Consider the following 15,040-nt stretch of genomic DNA (forward strand, 5'->3'; position numbering starts at 1 on the left):
CAACAAAAATGTATCTTTCATGGTTCCCTACTAGAGTGAGGCTCAGTAATAGGAATGAGGCGGCGTGAAGACCTCTTTTTCTTGCTCTGTTTAGCTTGTAGGTACCTAGCCAACAAGTCATCTCTCTATGACACTCTTTTTGGAGCCTAGTCACCAAGTAATGTGGACGTAAGTGGCCCTAGCTATCAAGTCACCTCTCTATGATACTCCTCCTATTTTTGCTCAGCTTGTTGGAGCCTAGACACCAAGTAATTTGAACATAGCTATCCCTAGCTAAGAAGTCACCTGTTTATGATACTCTTGCTCAGCTTGTTAGGTGCCTAGCCACCAAGTAATGTGGACATAGCTATCCCTAGCTAAGAAGTCACCTGTCTATGATACTTCTCTTACTCTTGCTCAGCTTGTTGGGTGCCTAGCCACCAAGTAATGTGGACACAACTATCCCTAGCTAACAAGTCACCTCTCTATGATACTCTTGCTCAGCTTGTTGGAGCCTAGTCACCAAATAATGTGGACATAACTGCCCCTAACAACGAGATCTAACGACTTACAGTGGTGTGCGTGTAAACGTAGCCATCAGGGTTGGTGACAGGGAAGATGTACCAGTCGTGGGACTCCGCAAGCGACCGAACGTCGGGTTGCTTGCTGTTGAGCATCTCGTTGATCATGTAGAGCATGGTGGCAGGTCCGATCCACTCCCTAGCGTGTATCCCAGCCTCCAAGACAACTCCAGGCTTGTTGCCTCCGAAGGACAGCTTCACCCCCTTGATCTGACGACCCTCGTACGTCTTTCCACCCACGAGCACCTGGACCTTGCCTGGATGCGCCTTGGCCAAGCTGTCCAGGTAGGAGTAGATCTCCTCCAGCTTGTGGTAGTTGTTCAAATCGAAGCCAGCCTGGGCCTCCACTTCTGGCTTCTCGTTGTCGATCAGGGTTTGCACGTTAGGGACGAAGGTCTCGAACGTGATCCCCAAATTCTCCATCATTTTGGTGAACTCTGGGACCTTGTGGGGCGCCACCATCACGTCAGCTGAGCCATCTACTGTGTTTGGCTCCCTCCAGAAGGAGTACTGCCAATTTCCAAAGCAGTGCTTTCAGTTATTGAGGATCGTTTGCTAGCTTTACGTTGAATATTCTGCAAATGCAAGGTTCTCACCGAGTCAGACAGGGAATCCAAGTCGCGTACGGTTTGTAGCTCCTCTTCCGTGCGGGGAATCACACGGAACACCTTGTAGTTGTCGTATCTGACCTTCTCAGCAGTCGCCAAAGCGACCAGGGCGACGAGAATTACCTTCCACATGATGCTGCTCCTGAGGAATTAGAGTAATTGCAATCGAGCTGTCGATTAAGCCTACACAGCTGATCCTTACCCTCTGCAGTCGCGAAAGAAGAATGCTTCGTTGGTGTTCCCTTCGTTCTATTTAAACGCTCCGTCTGCACACGGCACCAACGATCATTTCTGGTGGATCGTCACTCAAAAATCATATCACCGATCAATTAAGAGGCGCGATCATTGGGTCTAAATCCACCTTATCGCCTTTATCCAGGCTACTCGACGCGTTGTCTCAGTTTCACAATCAATTGCAGACTACTTTTAATTCCGGGGCACTCGAGGCTCGAGCCCTGATTGCAAACATCAGATTGCAGTCTGCTCAGTGCAGCTTTATAGCATGATTTTCCGTTTTTAATAAACTTGGATTCTTATCTTGAGAAGTAACAGTTCTCCACTTTCAGGTGTTAAGTTTTTAATTGGAACAATTGTCGATATAAACTTGTGGGCATTGATAGTTGAATAAATGATAGGAATTGATATTTATTTAAAATTACAATATGTCCCCTGGTAGCATAGAGTATTAAATAATTAATATAAAAATGTTGAATAGAGATTCGAGCTTTTTTTCATGTTCTAATATATGTATTTTTATTTTATATTGAGTAACAAATATTCTTTTTTGAATATGGAGGAAATATCTGTTTTATGTTTGAGAAAAATATTTTTTTTTTATTATGAAATGAATCTTTAAGCAATATTAGAAATAGAATATTTTTTATTTTATTTCATATTATGAATAAAATTATTTTTTTTTGTTATTATAAAATGAATTTTTATGCAATATTAGAAATGGAATATTTTTTTAAAATGTGCAGATAATATTTATTTTGTGTTATGAATAAAATATATTTTTTTTTATTATGAAATGAATGTTTATTTAATATTAGAAATGGAATATTCACCTGGGAAAAATTTTAATGGGGGATTTTAAAGGGCAAAATAAGACGAAAATTAAGAATGACAATTTGTTGATGGAGGCTTCGTTAAAAAGTTATTAACAATTAAATACAAAAATTTCAAATCGTTTTGGAAAAATTATTTCTGATTTCAGGGATTAATTATAATCATTTTTGGTCAATAGACATACTATCGAAATCCTAGCCAGTGACGAGAAAAAAATTCGAGAAGATGTGAAATTTTTTGAAAAAATTAAAAAAATTGAAATCGTTTTGGAAAAATTATTTTCGGTTTTGAGGGTCAATTACAATCATTTTTGGTTATTAGACATACCTTCAAAATCCTACCCACTTTCGAGAAAAAAATTCAAGAAAATGTGAAATTTTTCGAAAAAATTAAAAAATTTCAAATCGTTTCAAAAAAATTATTTTTGATTTCAGGGATTAATTATAATCATTTTTGGTCATTAGACATACCTTCAAAATCCTAACCATTTTCGAGAAAAAAATTCGAGAAGATGTGAAATTTTTCGAAAAAATTAAAAAATTTCAAATCGTTTCAAAAAAATTATTTTTGATTTCAGGGATTAATTACAATCATTTTCGGTCAATAGACATACTATCGAAATCCTACCCATTTTCGAGAAAAAAATTCAAGAAGGTGCCAAAATTATTCGACAAAATTAAAAAATTTCAAATCATACTAAAAAAATTATATTTAGTTACTTTATAACTTTTTCTTAAATTTGAAGATTTTATTGAATGTTATTTAAGTATTGAATTCACATTTTTCAAATATTGGATTCACATTTTTTAAATATCTAATTTATATTCTCTGAAAATTTAAATTATATTTTTTAAACATTCAATTCATATTTTTAACACTTGTATACAATATTCAGATGCAATATTTTTCTCATATGAAGAAATCTGGCTTAAAAAACATTTTCCCAATATTTGGAAAGAATATTCATCATTAATTACATTTTATCTATTAATAACCAATATTTTGAACTCTTCTAACACAAATGGACGATTTTGAAAGAAAAATTCAAACCTTTAAATTGCCTTTGTTATACAATTTTTAATAAATTAATATCGTGAAAGAAAGAATATTAGAAACCCCAAAATATTCCAAAATTCATCTTAAAACTGTTTCCAATTTTTCTGAGGTATTCTGACTCTTCTAACAAAAATGGACGATTTTGAAAGAAAAATTCAAACCTTTAAATTGTCTTTGTTATACAATTTTTGATAAATTAATATCGAGAAAGAAAGAATATTAGAAACCCCAAAATATTCCAAAATTCATCTTAAAACTGTTACCAATTTTTCTGAGGTATTCTGACTCTTCTAACACAAATGGACGATTTTGAAAGAAAAATTCAAACCTTTAAATTGTCTTTGTTATACAATTTTTGATAAATTAATATCGAGAAAGAAAGAATATTAGAAACCCCAAATATTCCAAAATTCATCCTAAAACTGTTACCAATTTTTCTGAGGTATTCTGACTCTTCTAACAAAAATGGACGATTTTGAAAGAAAAATTGAAACCTTTAAATTGTCTTTGTTATACAATTTTTGATAAATTAATATCGAGAAAGAAAGAATATTAGAATCCCCAAAATATTCCAAAATTCATCTTAAAATTGTTACCAATTTTTCTGAGGTATTCTGACTCTTCTAACACAAATGGACGATTTTGAAAGAAAAATTGAAACCTTTAAATTGTCTTTGTTATACAATTTTTGATAAATTAATATCGAGAAAGAAAGAATATTAGAAACCCCAAAATATTCCAAAATTCATCTTAAAACTGTTACCAATTTTTCTGAGATATTCTGACTCGTCGTGCAATATTAGATAAGAAAAATGGCCGATTGTACGTGGAAACATACTGGTCATTTGAGAAATCAAGATCGCGATAAGCTCGACTCTTCAGAGCCTATATATTTTGGCGAATATCTAAGATCGAGATAAGACACGACGTTAAAAAATAGAAACTGACGTGTTCTAATCGAACTTATGTTTGTAATCAAACGTCTATCTATAACGTTCAACATTCTGGTATTTATTATTAGGTAACAAAAAAAATTACTTTAAAACAATTACACCTTTTTGAGGAGTACAATTTTATTCAGCAAAATATTGTAGTTTATAAGTTCATAAATATATAAATATTTTAGTAATGTAGAAATCTTGAGTTCCTTTTTGTGGGAAATTAGATAGTCTGCCATTGCATTATTGTTTTTTTAATGCTTATTTGTTACTGTCTCTTTGTGTACACTTAATACTAAACACAGATATAAGTATTAACAGTTAAATATAGTAATAATATTAAAATTATGTAAATTAGGAGATTCAAAGTTAATAGATTGCATAAATAGTATGTGTATTCAAAAATTGATGAGTTTAAGTGTGTTTGAAATTAATTATGTTTAAGAAACTATGGTTTTGGAGTCTCCATAGCCGAGTTTTGCAGCTTGTTCAAACATGGCGACCAAAGAATTAATATAAATATAAATTAGGAGATTCAAAGTGAATAGATTGCATAAATAGCATGTGTATTCAAAAATTGATGAATTTAAGTATGTTTGAAATTAATTATGTTTAAAAAACTATGGTTTTGGAGTCTCCATAGCCGAGTTTTGCAGCTTGTTCAAACATGGCGACCAAAGAATTAATATAAATATAAATTAGGAGATTCAAAGTTAATAGATTGCATAAATAGCATGTGTATTCAAAAATTGATGAATTTAAGTGTGTTTGAAATTAATTATGTTTAAAAAACTATGGTTTTGGAGTCTCCATAGCCGAGTTTTGCAGCTTGTTCAAACATGGCGACCAAAGAATTAATATAAATATAAATTAGGAGATACAAAGTTAATAGATTGCATAAATAGTATGTGTATTCAAAAATTGATGAATTTAAGTGTGTTTGAAATTAACTATGTTTAAAAAACTATGGTTTTGGAGTCTCCATAGCCGAGTTTTGCAACTTGTTCAAACATGGCGACCAAAGAATTAATATAAACATAAATTAGGAGATTCAAAGTTAATAGTTTGCATAAATAGTATGTTTATTCAAAAATTGATGAATTTAAGTGTGTTTGAAATTAATTATGTTTAAGAAACTATGGTTTTGGAGTCTCCATAGCCGAGTTTTGCAGCTTCTTCAAACATGGCGACCAAAGAATTAATATAAATATAAATTAGGAGATTCAAAGTTAATAGATTGCATAAATAGTACGTGTATTCAAAAATTGATGAATTTAAGTGTGTTTGAAATTAATTATGTTTAAAAAACTATGGTTTTGGAGTCTCCATAGCCGAGTTTTGCAGCTTGTTCAAACATGGCGACCAAAGAATTAATATAAATATAAATTAAGAGATTCAAAGTGAATAGATTGCATAAATAGCATGTGTATTCAAAAATTGATGAATTTAAGTGTGTTTGAAATTAATTATGTTTAAAAAACTATGGTTTTGGAGTCTCCATAGCCGAGTTTTGCAGCTTGTTCAAACATGGCGACCAAAGAATTAATATAAATATAAATTAAGAGATTCAAAGTGAATAGATTGCATTAATAGTATGTGTATTCAAAAATTGATGAATTTAAGTGTGTTTGAAATTAATTATGTTTAAAAAACTATGGTTTTGGAGTCTCCATAGCCTAGTTTTGCAGCTTGTTCAAACATGGCGACCAAAGAATTAATATAAATATAAATTAGGAGATTCAAAGTTAATAGATTGCATAAATAGTATGTGTATTCAAAAATTGATGAATTTAAGTGTGTTTGAAATTAATTATGTTTAAGAAACTATGGTTTTGGAGTCTCCATAGCCGAGTTTTGCAGCTTGTTCAAACATGGCGACCAAAGAATCCAAGGTTTCCTCTGCAGTTGGTATAATTTGGCTTGCTGGTAGAATGAAACCATATCTTCCTGTGTCTCTAAGTTCATAAGTAAATGTTATTGGAGTTTTGTAGGTTCCTCTAACCCAATCCATTGATCCCCCAGATGCAATGTCTATAAAAATTATAATAAAATGTACATTTTGATCCTCCAGATGCAATGTCTACAAAAATTGTAATAAAATGTATATTTAATTGCAAAAGAAGTATGAAAAGTTAGATAGAATTATGGAAAATAGAGTGAAAGGTTTTTGATAGATTTATTGAGTCTACTGGATAGTTATGTTTGTTAATAATGTTCGTTGATATTAATAATATTATTCTATTTTGAGTGCAAGAGGAAACATCGTTTTTGTTTTTGAAATATTATACAGGGTGCTCAGTCAACCCTGGGGGAGATTGTAAAGGGGGATTCTAGGGGCCAAAATAAGACGAAAATTGAGAATGATAATTTGTTGATGGAGGCTTCGTTAAAAAGTTATTAATTTTTAAAGTTTCACCAGTTTTGAATTTTTTTCTCGAAAATGCGTAAGATTTCGGGGGTATGTCTAATGACCAAAAATTATTGTAATTGACCCCCAAACCCGAAAATATTTTTTCCAAACCGATTTGAAATTTTTTAATTTTTTTGAAAAATTTCACATCTCGAATTTTTTTCTAGGAAATGAGTAGGATTTCGGGGATTTGACAAATCACCAAAAATGATTGCAATTGGCTTCTGCAGCCAACAGTATTTTTTTTAGAACGATTTAAGAAATTTTTTTTTCCGTTGAAAAATTTCAATTCTTCTAGAATTTTTTTCTAGAAAGTGGGTAAGATTTCGGGGGCATGTGTAATGACCAAAAATTATTGTAATTGACCCCTGCAGCTAATAGTATTTTTTTTAGAACGATTTGAGATTTTTTTTTTCCGTCGAAAAATTTCATACTTTCTCGAATTTTTTTCTCAAAAGTGGGTAGGATTTCGAAGGTATACGTAATGACCAAAAATGATTGTAATTGACCCCTGCAGCTAATAGTATTTTTTTTAGAACGATTTGAAATTTTTTTTCTTTGTCGAAAAATTTAGGCACCTACCCCCTGTCGATTTTTCTTAAAAATTAGTTTTTGATTTTTAGTAATTTCGTTTGACGTCCTACAGAAAAATTGTTTAATACTTTTTTGTAGGTACCTATGGGCTCTACTTTAGAAAAAAGTTTCATTCAAATATATTCACTATTATAGGAGTTATGGCTGTTTGAAAATTGGTCCATTTTTGTGGGGTTTTTCTCATTTTTGGGGGTGAAGGAATAACTTTCCGGATATTTTTATAATTTCTAAATATTCTATACTAAAATACGCGTCGTTTGGCTTTTTGAACATTAAAATCGTCCAATCCATTCAGAAGTTATGGTGTTTTAAAGATTCGCATGAAATTTCAGGGAACCATTTTTGGCCAGCAATTATATTTTCAGTAAAGAATTTTTTTCTCGGAAACGGTTAAGATTTCGAGAGTATATCTAATGACCAAAAATGATTATAATTAAACCCTGCAGTCAAAAATAATTTTTTTGAAACGATTTGAAATTTTTTAATTTTTTCGAAAAGTTTCTCATCTTGTCTAATTTTTTCCTCGTAACTGGGTAGGATTTCAAGAGTATGTCTAATGACCAAAAATAATTGTAATTGACCCCTGCAACTGAAAATAATTTTTCCAGAACGATTTGAAATCTTTTTTTCCCGTCGAAAAATTTCACATTTTCTAGAATTTTTTTCTAAAAAGTGACTAGGATTTCGAGGGTATGTGTAATGACCAAAAATGATTGTAATTAACCCCTGCAACTGAAAATAATTTTTCCAGAACGATTTGAAATTTTTGAATTTAATTGTTAATAACTTTTTAACGAAGCCTCCATCAACAAATTGATATTCTTGATTTTCGTCTTATTTTTTCCTAATTTTAGTCTACATTTCTAAATATCACCATATCAAATAATATTTATACTATTTATAAATCTAATTTTTAAAGAATTTAAATTATTAGTAAAATATTATTAAATTACTAATAATTACAATTTTATTAATAAATTCATTAGATTTATTCCCTTATAATTTTACCTCTACTAGACATACAGTTATTAATTTATCATTACCTTCAACTTTATGAATAAAATTTATATTATTTGATTAATTAATTAATATAACTTCAATATTAATTCATTTAGTTCCATTAAACACTCCCATAATTTTAATAAATTTTACAGTAATAATTGAAAGAATTAGAAATATTATTCGATTAACTGCAAATATATTAACAAGTCATTCATTATTATTATCATTAATAACTTCTTCAATAAATAATTGAATATTATTAATTTCACCATTAATTATTTCCATTCAAAATTTACTATTTATTTTAGAAATTTCAGTTCCTATAATTTTCAATCTTCCATTTCTTCAATTTTAAAATTACTATATTTTAAAAACTACTTTCATTCTACATTTACTTGCAAATAGTATTTAAAAACTAATTAAAAATCGTCCCAAACGCCACAGCAAATAGCAAACTATTTTAAAAAAAAAATAGCAAACGCCATCTTCGCTCATTTAAATTATTCCGCGAAAAGAAGGCACAGTTGACATCCCCACTCCTGTTGCAGTGTCCAGCCTCACGTGATTGGTCGCGCGACAGCCAATCAGCGGCGTGCAGCAGGAGTGGGGATGTAAACAGTGCCGCCATCTCGCGGTGGGATGCTACTCACATATAACATCGACGATATTTCCGACTTTGTATTTCGTTCCGTATCTCTTCGAAAGCACATTGGCGGAGTAATTTCCAATTTGTAACAGATCATTATAATTGGAGACTTTTTGACTTGTATGACCATAAGGAATTAGTAACAATTGACTGTAGCTGTGGAACGCTATGTAGGCGAATATCTTCTCGTGGATGCTGGCGATATACTCAGACATGGTTCTAGTTTCCGTCTCTGAGAACGGTTTATCCCCCGCGTAAATCTCGCTGCAGGGATATCTGCTCGTACCGCCCTCTGGAACGGTAATTAATAGCGTGAAAACTCGCCAGATGGCCCTAGAAGCTCTGTAAATCACTAGGGGAATCCCAGTGAGGCGAAGGGTAACCAGAAATCTAGTAACTTTCTTTAAAAGTGACCAGAAACAGAATTAATAGCGTGAGAACTCGCTAGATGTCCCTAGAAGCTCCCTAAATGACTAGGGGAATCCCGAAGTGTAACCAGAAATCTAGTAAGTTTCTTTAAAAGTGACCAGAAACACAATTGATAGCGTGAGAACTCGCCAGATGGCCCTAGAAGCTCCCTAAATGGCTAGGGGAATCCCAGTGAGGCGAAGGGTAACCAGAGATCTAGTAACTTTCTTAAAAAGTGACCAAAACACAATTTATAGCGTGAGAACTCGCCAGATGTCCCTAGAAGCTCTGTAAATCACTAGGGGAATCCCAGTGAGGCGAAGGGTAACCAGAAATCCAGTAACTTTCTTTAAAAGTGACCAGAAACACAATTAATAGCGTGAGAACTCGCCAGATGTCCCTAGAAGCTCCCTAAATGGCTAGGGGAATCCCAGTGAGGGGAAGGGTAACCAGAAATCTAGTAACTTTCTTTAAAAGTGACCAAAAACAGAGCGAAATATGATTTTAATCAAGAGTTATTTTTGCTAAAACTTTGTAAAAAACAATTGTCCCATTTTATGCTCAGGTCAGAATAAAGTTACTAGATTTCCATACAAAATTTCATGGTGGTAATACACCATAAGGAATATCTGCACTAATTTAGAAAATTTTAAAAAGTATTACTTGGAATCTCAGAATTAAAAATCTCAGAAACGAAATTTAGACAGATTCCTACAGTTATTCCCTAGAAAAAGCGCCATCTAGAGGGAACTAGGGGAACTAAATGAAGGCTAACCTATCCTAGAATTGTCCATTATCATCTTTTGGACAGTCAAATCCAAACTAAATCAAATTCAACACAAAGTTATCGAATTAAATAGTTGGAAATCTAAAAATCTGTGAATTCCCTAGAAACAGCGCCATCTAGAGGGAACTAGTGCTGCTAAATGGAAGCTAACCTAACCTAGAATTGTCCTTTATCATCTTTTGGACAATTTAATCCAAATTAAATCAAATCCAACACAAAGTTATCGAATTAAATAGTTGGAAATCTACAAATCTGTGAATTCCCTAGAAACAGCGCCATCTAGAGAGAACTATTAGTACTAAATGAAAGCTAGCCTATCCTAGAGTTGTTCATTATCATCTTTTGGACAGTCAAATCCAAATTAAATCAAATCCAACACAAAGTTATCGAATTAAATAGTTGGAAATCTACAAATCTGTGAAACGAAGTTTCGTCATGTTCCTAGAATTATTCCCTAGCAACAGCGCCATCTAGGGAGAACTAGTAGTACTAAATAAACTCTAACCTAACCTAAAATTCTCCTTTATCTTCCATTTGAACAGTCCAATCCAAATTAAATCAAATCCAACACAAAGTTATCGAATTAAATAGTTGGAAATCTAAAAATCTGTGAATTCCCTAGAAACAGCGCCATCTAGAGGGAACTAGGAGAACTAAATGAAAGCTAGCCTATCCTAGAATTGTCCATTATCATCTTTTGGACAGTCAAATCCAAACTAAATCAAATTCAACACAAAGTTATCGAATTAAATAGTTGGAAATCTAAAAATCTGTGAATTCTCTAGAAACAGCGCCATCTAGAGGGAACTAGTAGAACTAAATAAACTCTACCCTAACCTAAAATTCTCTTTTATTTTCCATTTGAATAGTCCAATCCAAACTAAATCAAATCCAACACAAAGTTATCGAATTGAACAGTTGGAAATCTAAAAATCTGTGAATTCCCTAGAAACAGCGCCATCTAGAGGGAACTAGTAGTACTAAATAAATTCTAACCTAACCTAAAATTCTCCTTCATCTTCCATTTGGACAGTCCAATCCAAACTAAATCAAATCCAACACAAAGTCGTCGAATTAAATAGTTGGAAATCTAAAAATCTGTGAATTCCCTAGCAACAGCGCCATCTAGAGGGAACTAGGAGAACTAAATAAACTCTAACCTAACCTAAAATTGTCCTTTATCTTCCTTTAAACAGTCAGAAAACGGTTTTATAACCGCAGAATCTTTGTTTACGTTTGATTTAGTAAATTTAAGTCCCAAAATGGCGGATATTCTCTAAAATAAATTAATAATAACTCAGCACCTGCCCAGTGGAAGTTCCAGTTTCTGTTTGGATCAGCCCCAAAGCATCCCCTTCCAGTCGGTCGTCTAGTTTTTCTCCACAGACGATTCTAAACACAAAATCGTATACTTCGAACTGTGATTTTGATTTCATCGAACAGACAATTATCGATAGTTTCCCCCAGCTAATTATCGCGAATTGCGTCGATATTTATCTCACAATTTCTCGACTAATTATAGATAATAAACAACAGCCATTATCTCGAGATAAAACCAATAATCACTCGATATAAATAAAACTCGTGATCAGTTTATCGATCGATGAATTTGGTGTAACTTATCGGCGATTATTCAGCCACGTTCGTGTTTGTATACAAATTAAACCATTTTTGTTAGAGATTAGGGGATTACACGAGCAATCAAGATCGGAATTGGAACAAGTGGCTTAAGAATACGCAATCTAAATGTTTTCGAGGTTGTTTTCGGAGATTTCTTTACCGTTGTGTGCGTGTATTCGTAGCCATCCGGATTGAATATTGGAAAGATGTACCAATCGTAAGATTCCGCCATGTATCTGACACGAGGATCGTCGCTGAGGATTAATTCGTTCAGAATGTACGTTACGACTGCTGGAGATATCCATTCTCTGGCGTGGATCCCCCCCTCGATGAAGACGCCGGGATTCCCCTCTCTGAACGACAGTTTCACGCCTTTTATGCTTCGACCTTGAAAGCTGCTCCCCCCAGTTACCGATTTCACGATCTCTGGATGCTGATTTGCCAGGGAATCTAACCAACGATAGATCTGAAGAGAAGAAGCATGCTTTAAGATTTTCGAAAGTTTTTGGACTTTGGAGTCCATTGTGTTTACAGTTATTTCTAGTCGGCCATTTTGTTTTATTTCTAGTTATTTTCGTGAGTTTATGGGGTGTTTGGACAGCCCTGAGGGAGATTTTGATGGGGGATTCATGCTTTAAGATTTTCGAAAGTTATTTGGACTTTGGAGTCCATTGTGTTTACAGTGATTCCTAGTCGGCCATTTTGTTTTATTTCTAGTTATTTTCGTGAGTTTATGGGGTGTTTGGACAGCCCTGAGGGAGATTTTAATGGGGGATTTTGGAGGACGAAATAAGACGGAAATGAAGAATAGCAATTTGTTGATGGAGGCTTCGTTTAAAAGTTATTAACAATTGAATTTGAAAATTTCAGATCGTTTTGGGAAAATTATTTTTAGCTAGAGGGGGCAATTGTAATAATTTTTGGTGAATACACATATTCCCAAAATCCTATCCACTTTTGAGGAAAAAATTCTAGAAGGGGTGGAATTTTTTGAAAAAATTAAAGAATTTCAAAACGTTCTAAAAAAATTATTTTTGATTTCAGGGATCAATTATAATTATTTTTGGTTAATAGACATATCCTCGAAATCCTAGTCAGTTACGAAAAAAAAATTCAAAACGGGTGGAACTTTAAATGTTAATAACTTTTTAACGAAACCTCCATCAACAAATTGGTATTCTTGATTTTTGTCTTATTTTGGCCTCTAGAATCCATTAAAATTTTTCTCAGGGGTGGCTGAACACCCTGTATATGTAAAATTGCACTATATTGTTATCATATAGTATGATAGTATGATAGGATATATTATGGATATTATTATATAGTATATATTGTAATATCATATCACTGTCATACAGTTGTACAGTGTAATATTATCACTCTATCATTCTTGATATATATTTTATGATAGTGTTATAGTATATATGTAAAATTGCACTATAATGTTATCATATAATATGGTAGTGTGATAGGATATATTATACATTATATAGTATGTATTATAATATCATATCACTGTCATACAGTTGTACAGTATAATGTTATCACGCTATCATACTTAATATATAATGTATGATAGTGTTATAATATATAATATATACTATATTATAACATTATAGTGCAATTTTATATGTATTATACAGTATAATACTATCATAAATTATATCATACATCAAGAATGATAGCATGATAACACTATTCTGAACAACTGTATGCCAGTGATATGATAGTACAATACAGTATACTATACAATAATATGTATAATATATCGTATCTCACTATCATATTATTTATTCTCACATTAACATATCACTGATTATAATAGCCAATTATATGATAATAGTCATATGATATCATGGTTGTATAATACAATATGATTGCATGATTTATTATTCAATCTCATATTAACATATCCCCGACTATGATACTATCATACGATATTATAGTTTTATAATACAGTATGATAGCAAGATTTACATAGAACTCTTCAATCTGTTCAAAATTGAAAGTAAAAATGAAGTAAATTATAATACTATCATACAATATTATAGTTGTATAATACAGTATGATTGCACGATTTATCATATATTCAGACATTAACATATTCCCGACTATAATACTATCATACGATGTTATAGTTGTATGATTGCATGATTTATCATATATTCTCATATTAACATATCCCCGACTATGATACTATCATATCATAGTTGTATAATACAGTATGATAGCACGATTTACATAGAACTCTTCAAACTTTTCAAAATTGAAAGTAAAAATGAAGTAAATTATGACACTATCATACAATATCATAGTTGTATAATACACGATTTATCATATATTCTCATATTAACATATCCCCGACTATGATACTATCATACGATATTATAGATGTATGATTGCATGATTTATCATATATTCTCCCATTAACATATCCCCGACTATGATACTATCATATTATAGTTGTATAATACAGTATGATAGCACAATTTACATAGAATTCTACCAAATTTCTCAAAATTAAAACTAAAAATGAACTAAACTATTTCGTCATTTTCTCACAAAAGCTTTGCTGATGCTATCAGTAAATATTATTGTTAATTTATCATCTCACTTCGTCCAGTCTATGATAACCCAGCCAGTCGAAAGTGCCCCTCACGTTTCGACGAGGATTCTCATCGTCGATGTAATTTTGCACGTTCTCCATCATCAATTCTGGCTCCAGGCGCGTCGTGTTCGCGATCTTCGCGAATTCCTGAATCTTCTCCGGCGCTATCATAACATTCGCCGTATAGTTGACCCTGGGTTGGGCCCAAAAGTTGTAACCAGCGCCATCTTGCATCGTTTGCAGTAGTTCCAAGTGGACTTCGTCCGCCACGAACACTTTGTACAACTTATACCCATCGTATCTCACTTTCTCGTCGCCAAAAACCACTCCAATAAAAATCAAAAAATTCAACAAAATCATCGTTCGATTTTACGAAAAAAAATTAATCAAAAATGGACGTTTTTTGGTAGAATTTTTAAAAAAGTTTTGGGTAATTTCTCACTTGGAGGATACTTCTTGGATTTGTTTCGGATTTCTTAGTTTCAAATTGAAATTTAAATTCGAAAATTTTTGTGTTTATTTTGTCATTTTTGAAATTTTTTCAGGTTTTCGTTTTTTCACAATTTACACTGAATTTTTGTGATTTTTTAGTGTTTTTGAGTGAAATCGACCGTTTTTCGAGGACTATTTCGTAATTTTTGAGATTTTATTTTTCAGTTTTTGGTTCCACTTTGATTTTTCACAATTTCCACTGAATTTTTGTGATTTTTTAGTGTTTTTGAGTGAAATCGACCG

General features: G+C 32.2%; 1 protein-coding gene across 1 annotated transcript in view; it reads right to left on the bottom strand.

Annotated features, from left to right (window-relative positions):
* LOC143348779 (uncharacterized) overlaps positions 1-14,680 on the bottom strand; it is a 19,379-nt gene extending 4,699 nt beyond the window's left edge. The window contains exons 1-8 of the mRNA XM_076779375.1: positions 14,312-14,680; positions 11,858-12,163; positions 11,382-11,469; positions 8,887-9,174; positions 6,056-6,261; positions 4,131-4,177; positions 1,157-1,310; positions 552-1,070 (exon numbers count right to left, since the gene is read on the bottom strand). Of these exons, the coding sequence (XP_076635490.1) occupies positions 552-1,070; positions 1,157-1,310; positions 4,131-4,177; positions 6,056-6,261; positions 8,887-9,174; positions 11,382-11,469; positions 11,858-12,163; positions 14,312-14,665 (1,962 nt within the window). The 5' untranslated portion in view covers positions 14,666-14,680. The remainder of the gene's footprint in view (positions 1-551; positions 1,071-1,156; positions 1,311-4,130; positions 4,178-6,055; positions 6,262-8,886; positions 9,175-11,381; positions 11,470-11,857; positions 12,164-14,311) is intronic.
* Between the last annotated feature and the right edge of the window lie 360 nt (positions 14,681-15,040).

The sequence above is a fragment of the Colletes latitarsis genome, chromosome 12, assembly GCF_051014445.1.
Source record: "Colletes latitarsis isolate SP2378_abdomen chromosome 12, iyColLati1, whole genome shotgun sequence".
NCBI classification, from domain to species: domain Eukaryota; kingdom Metazoa; phylum Arthropoda; class Insecta; order Hymenoptera; family Colletidae; genus Colletes; species Colletes latitarsis.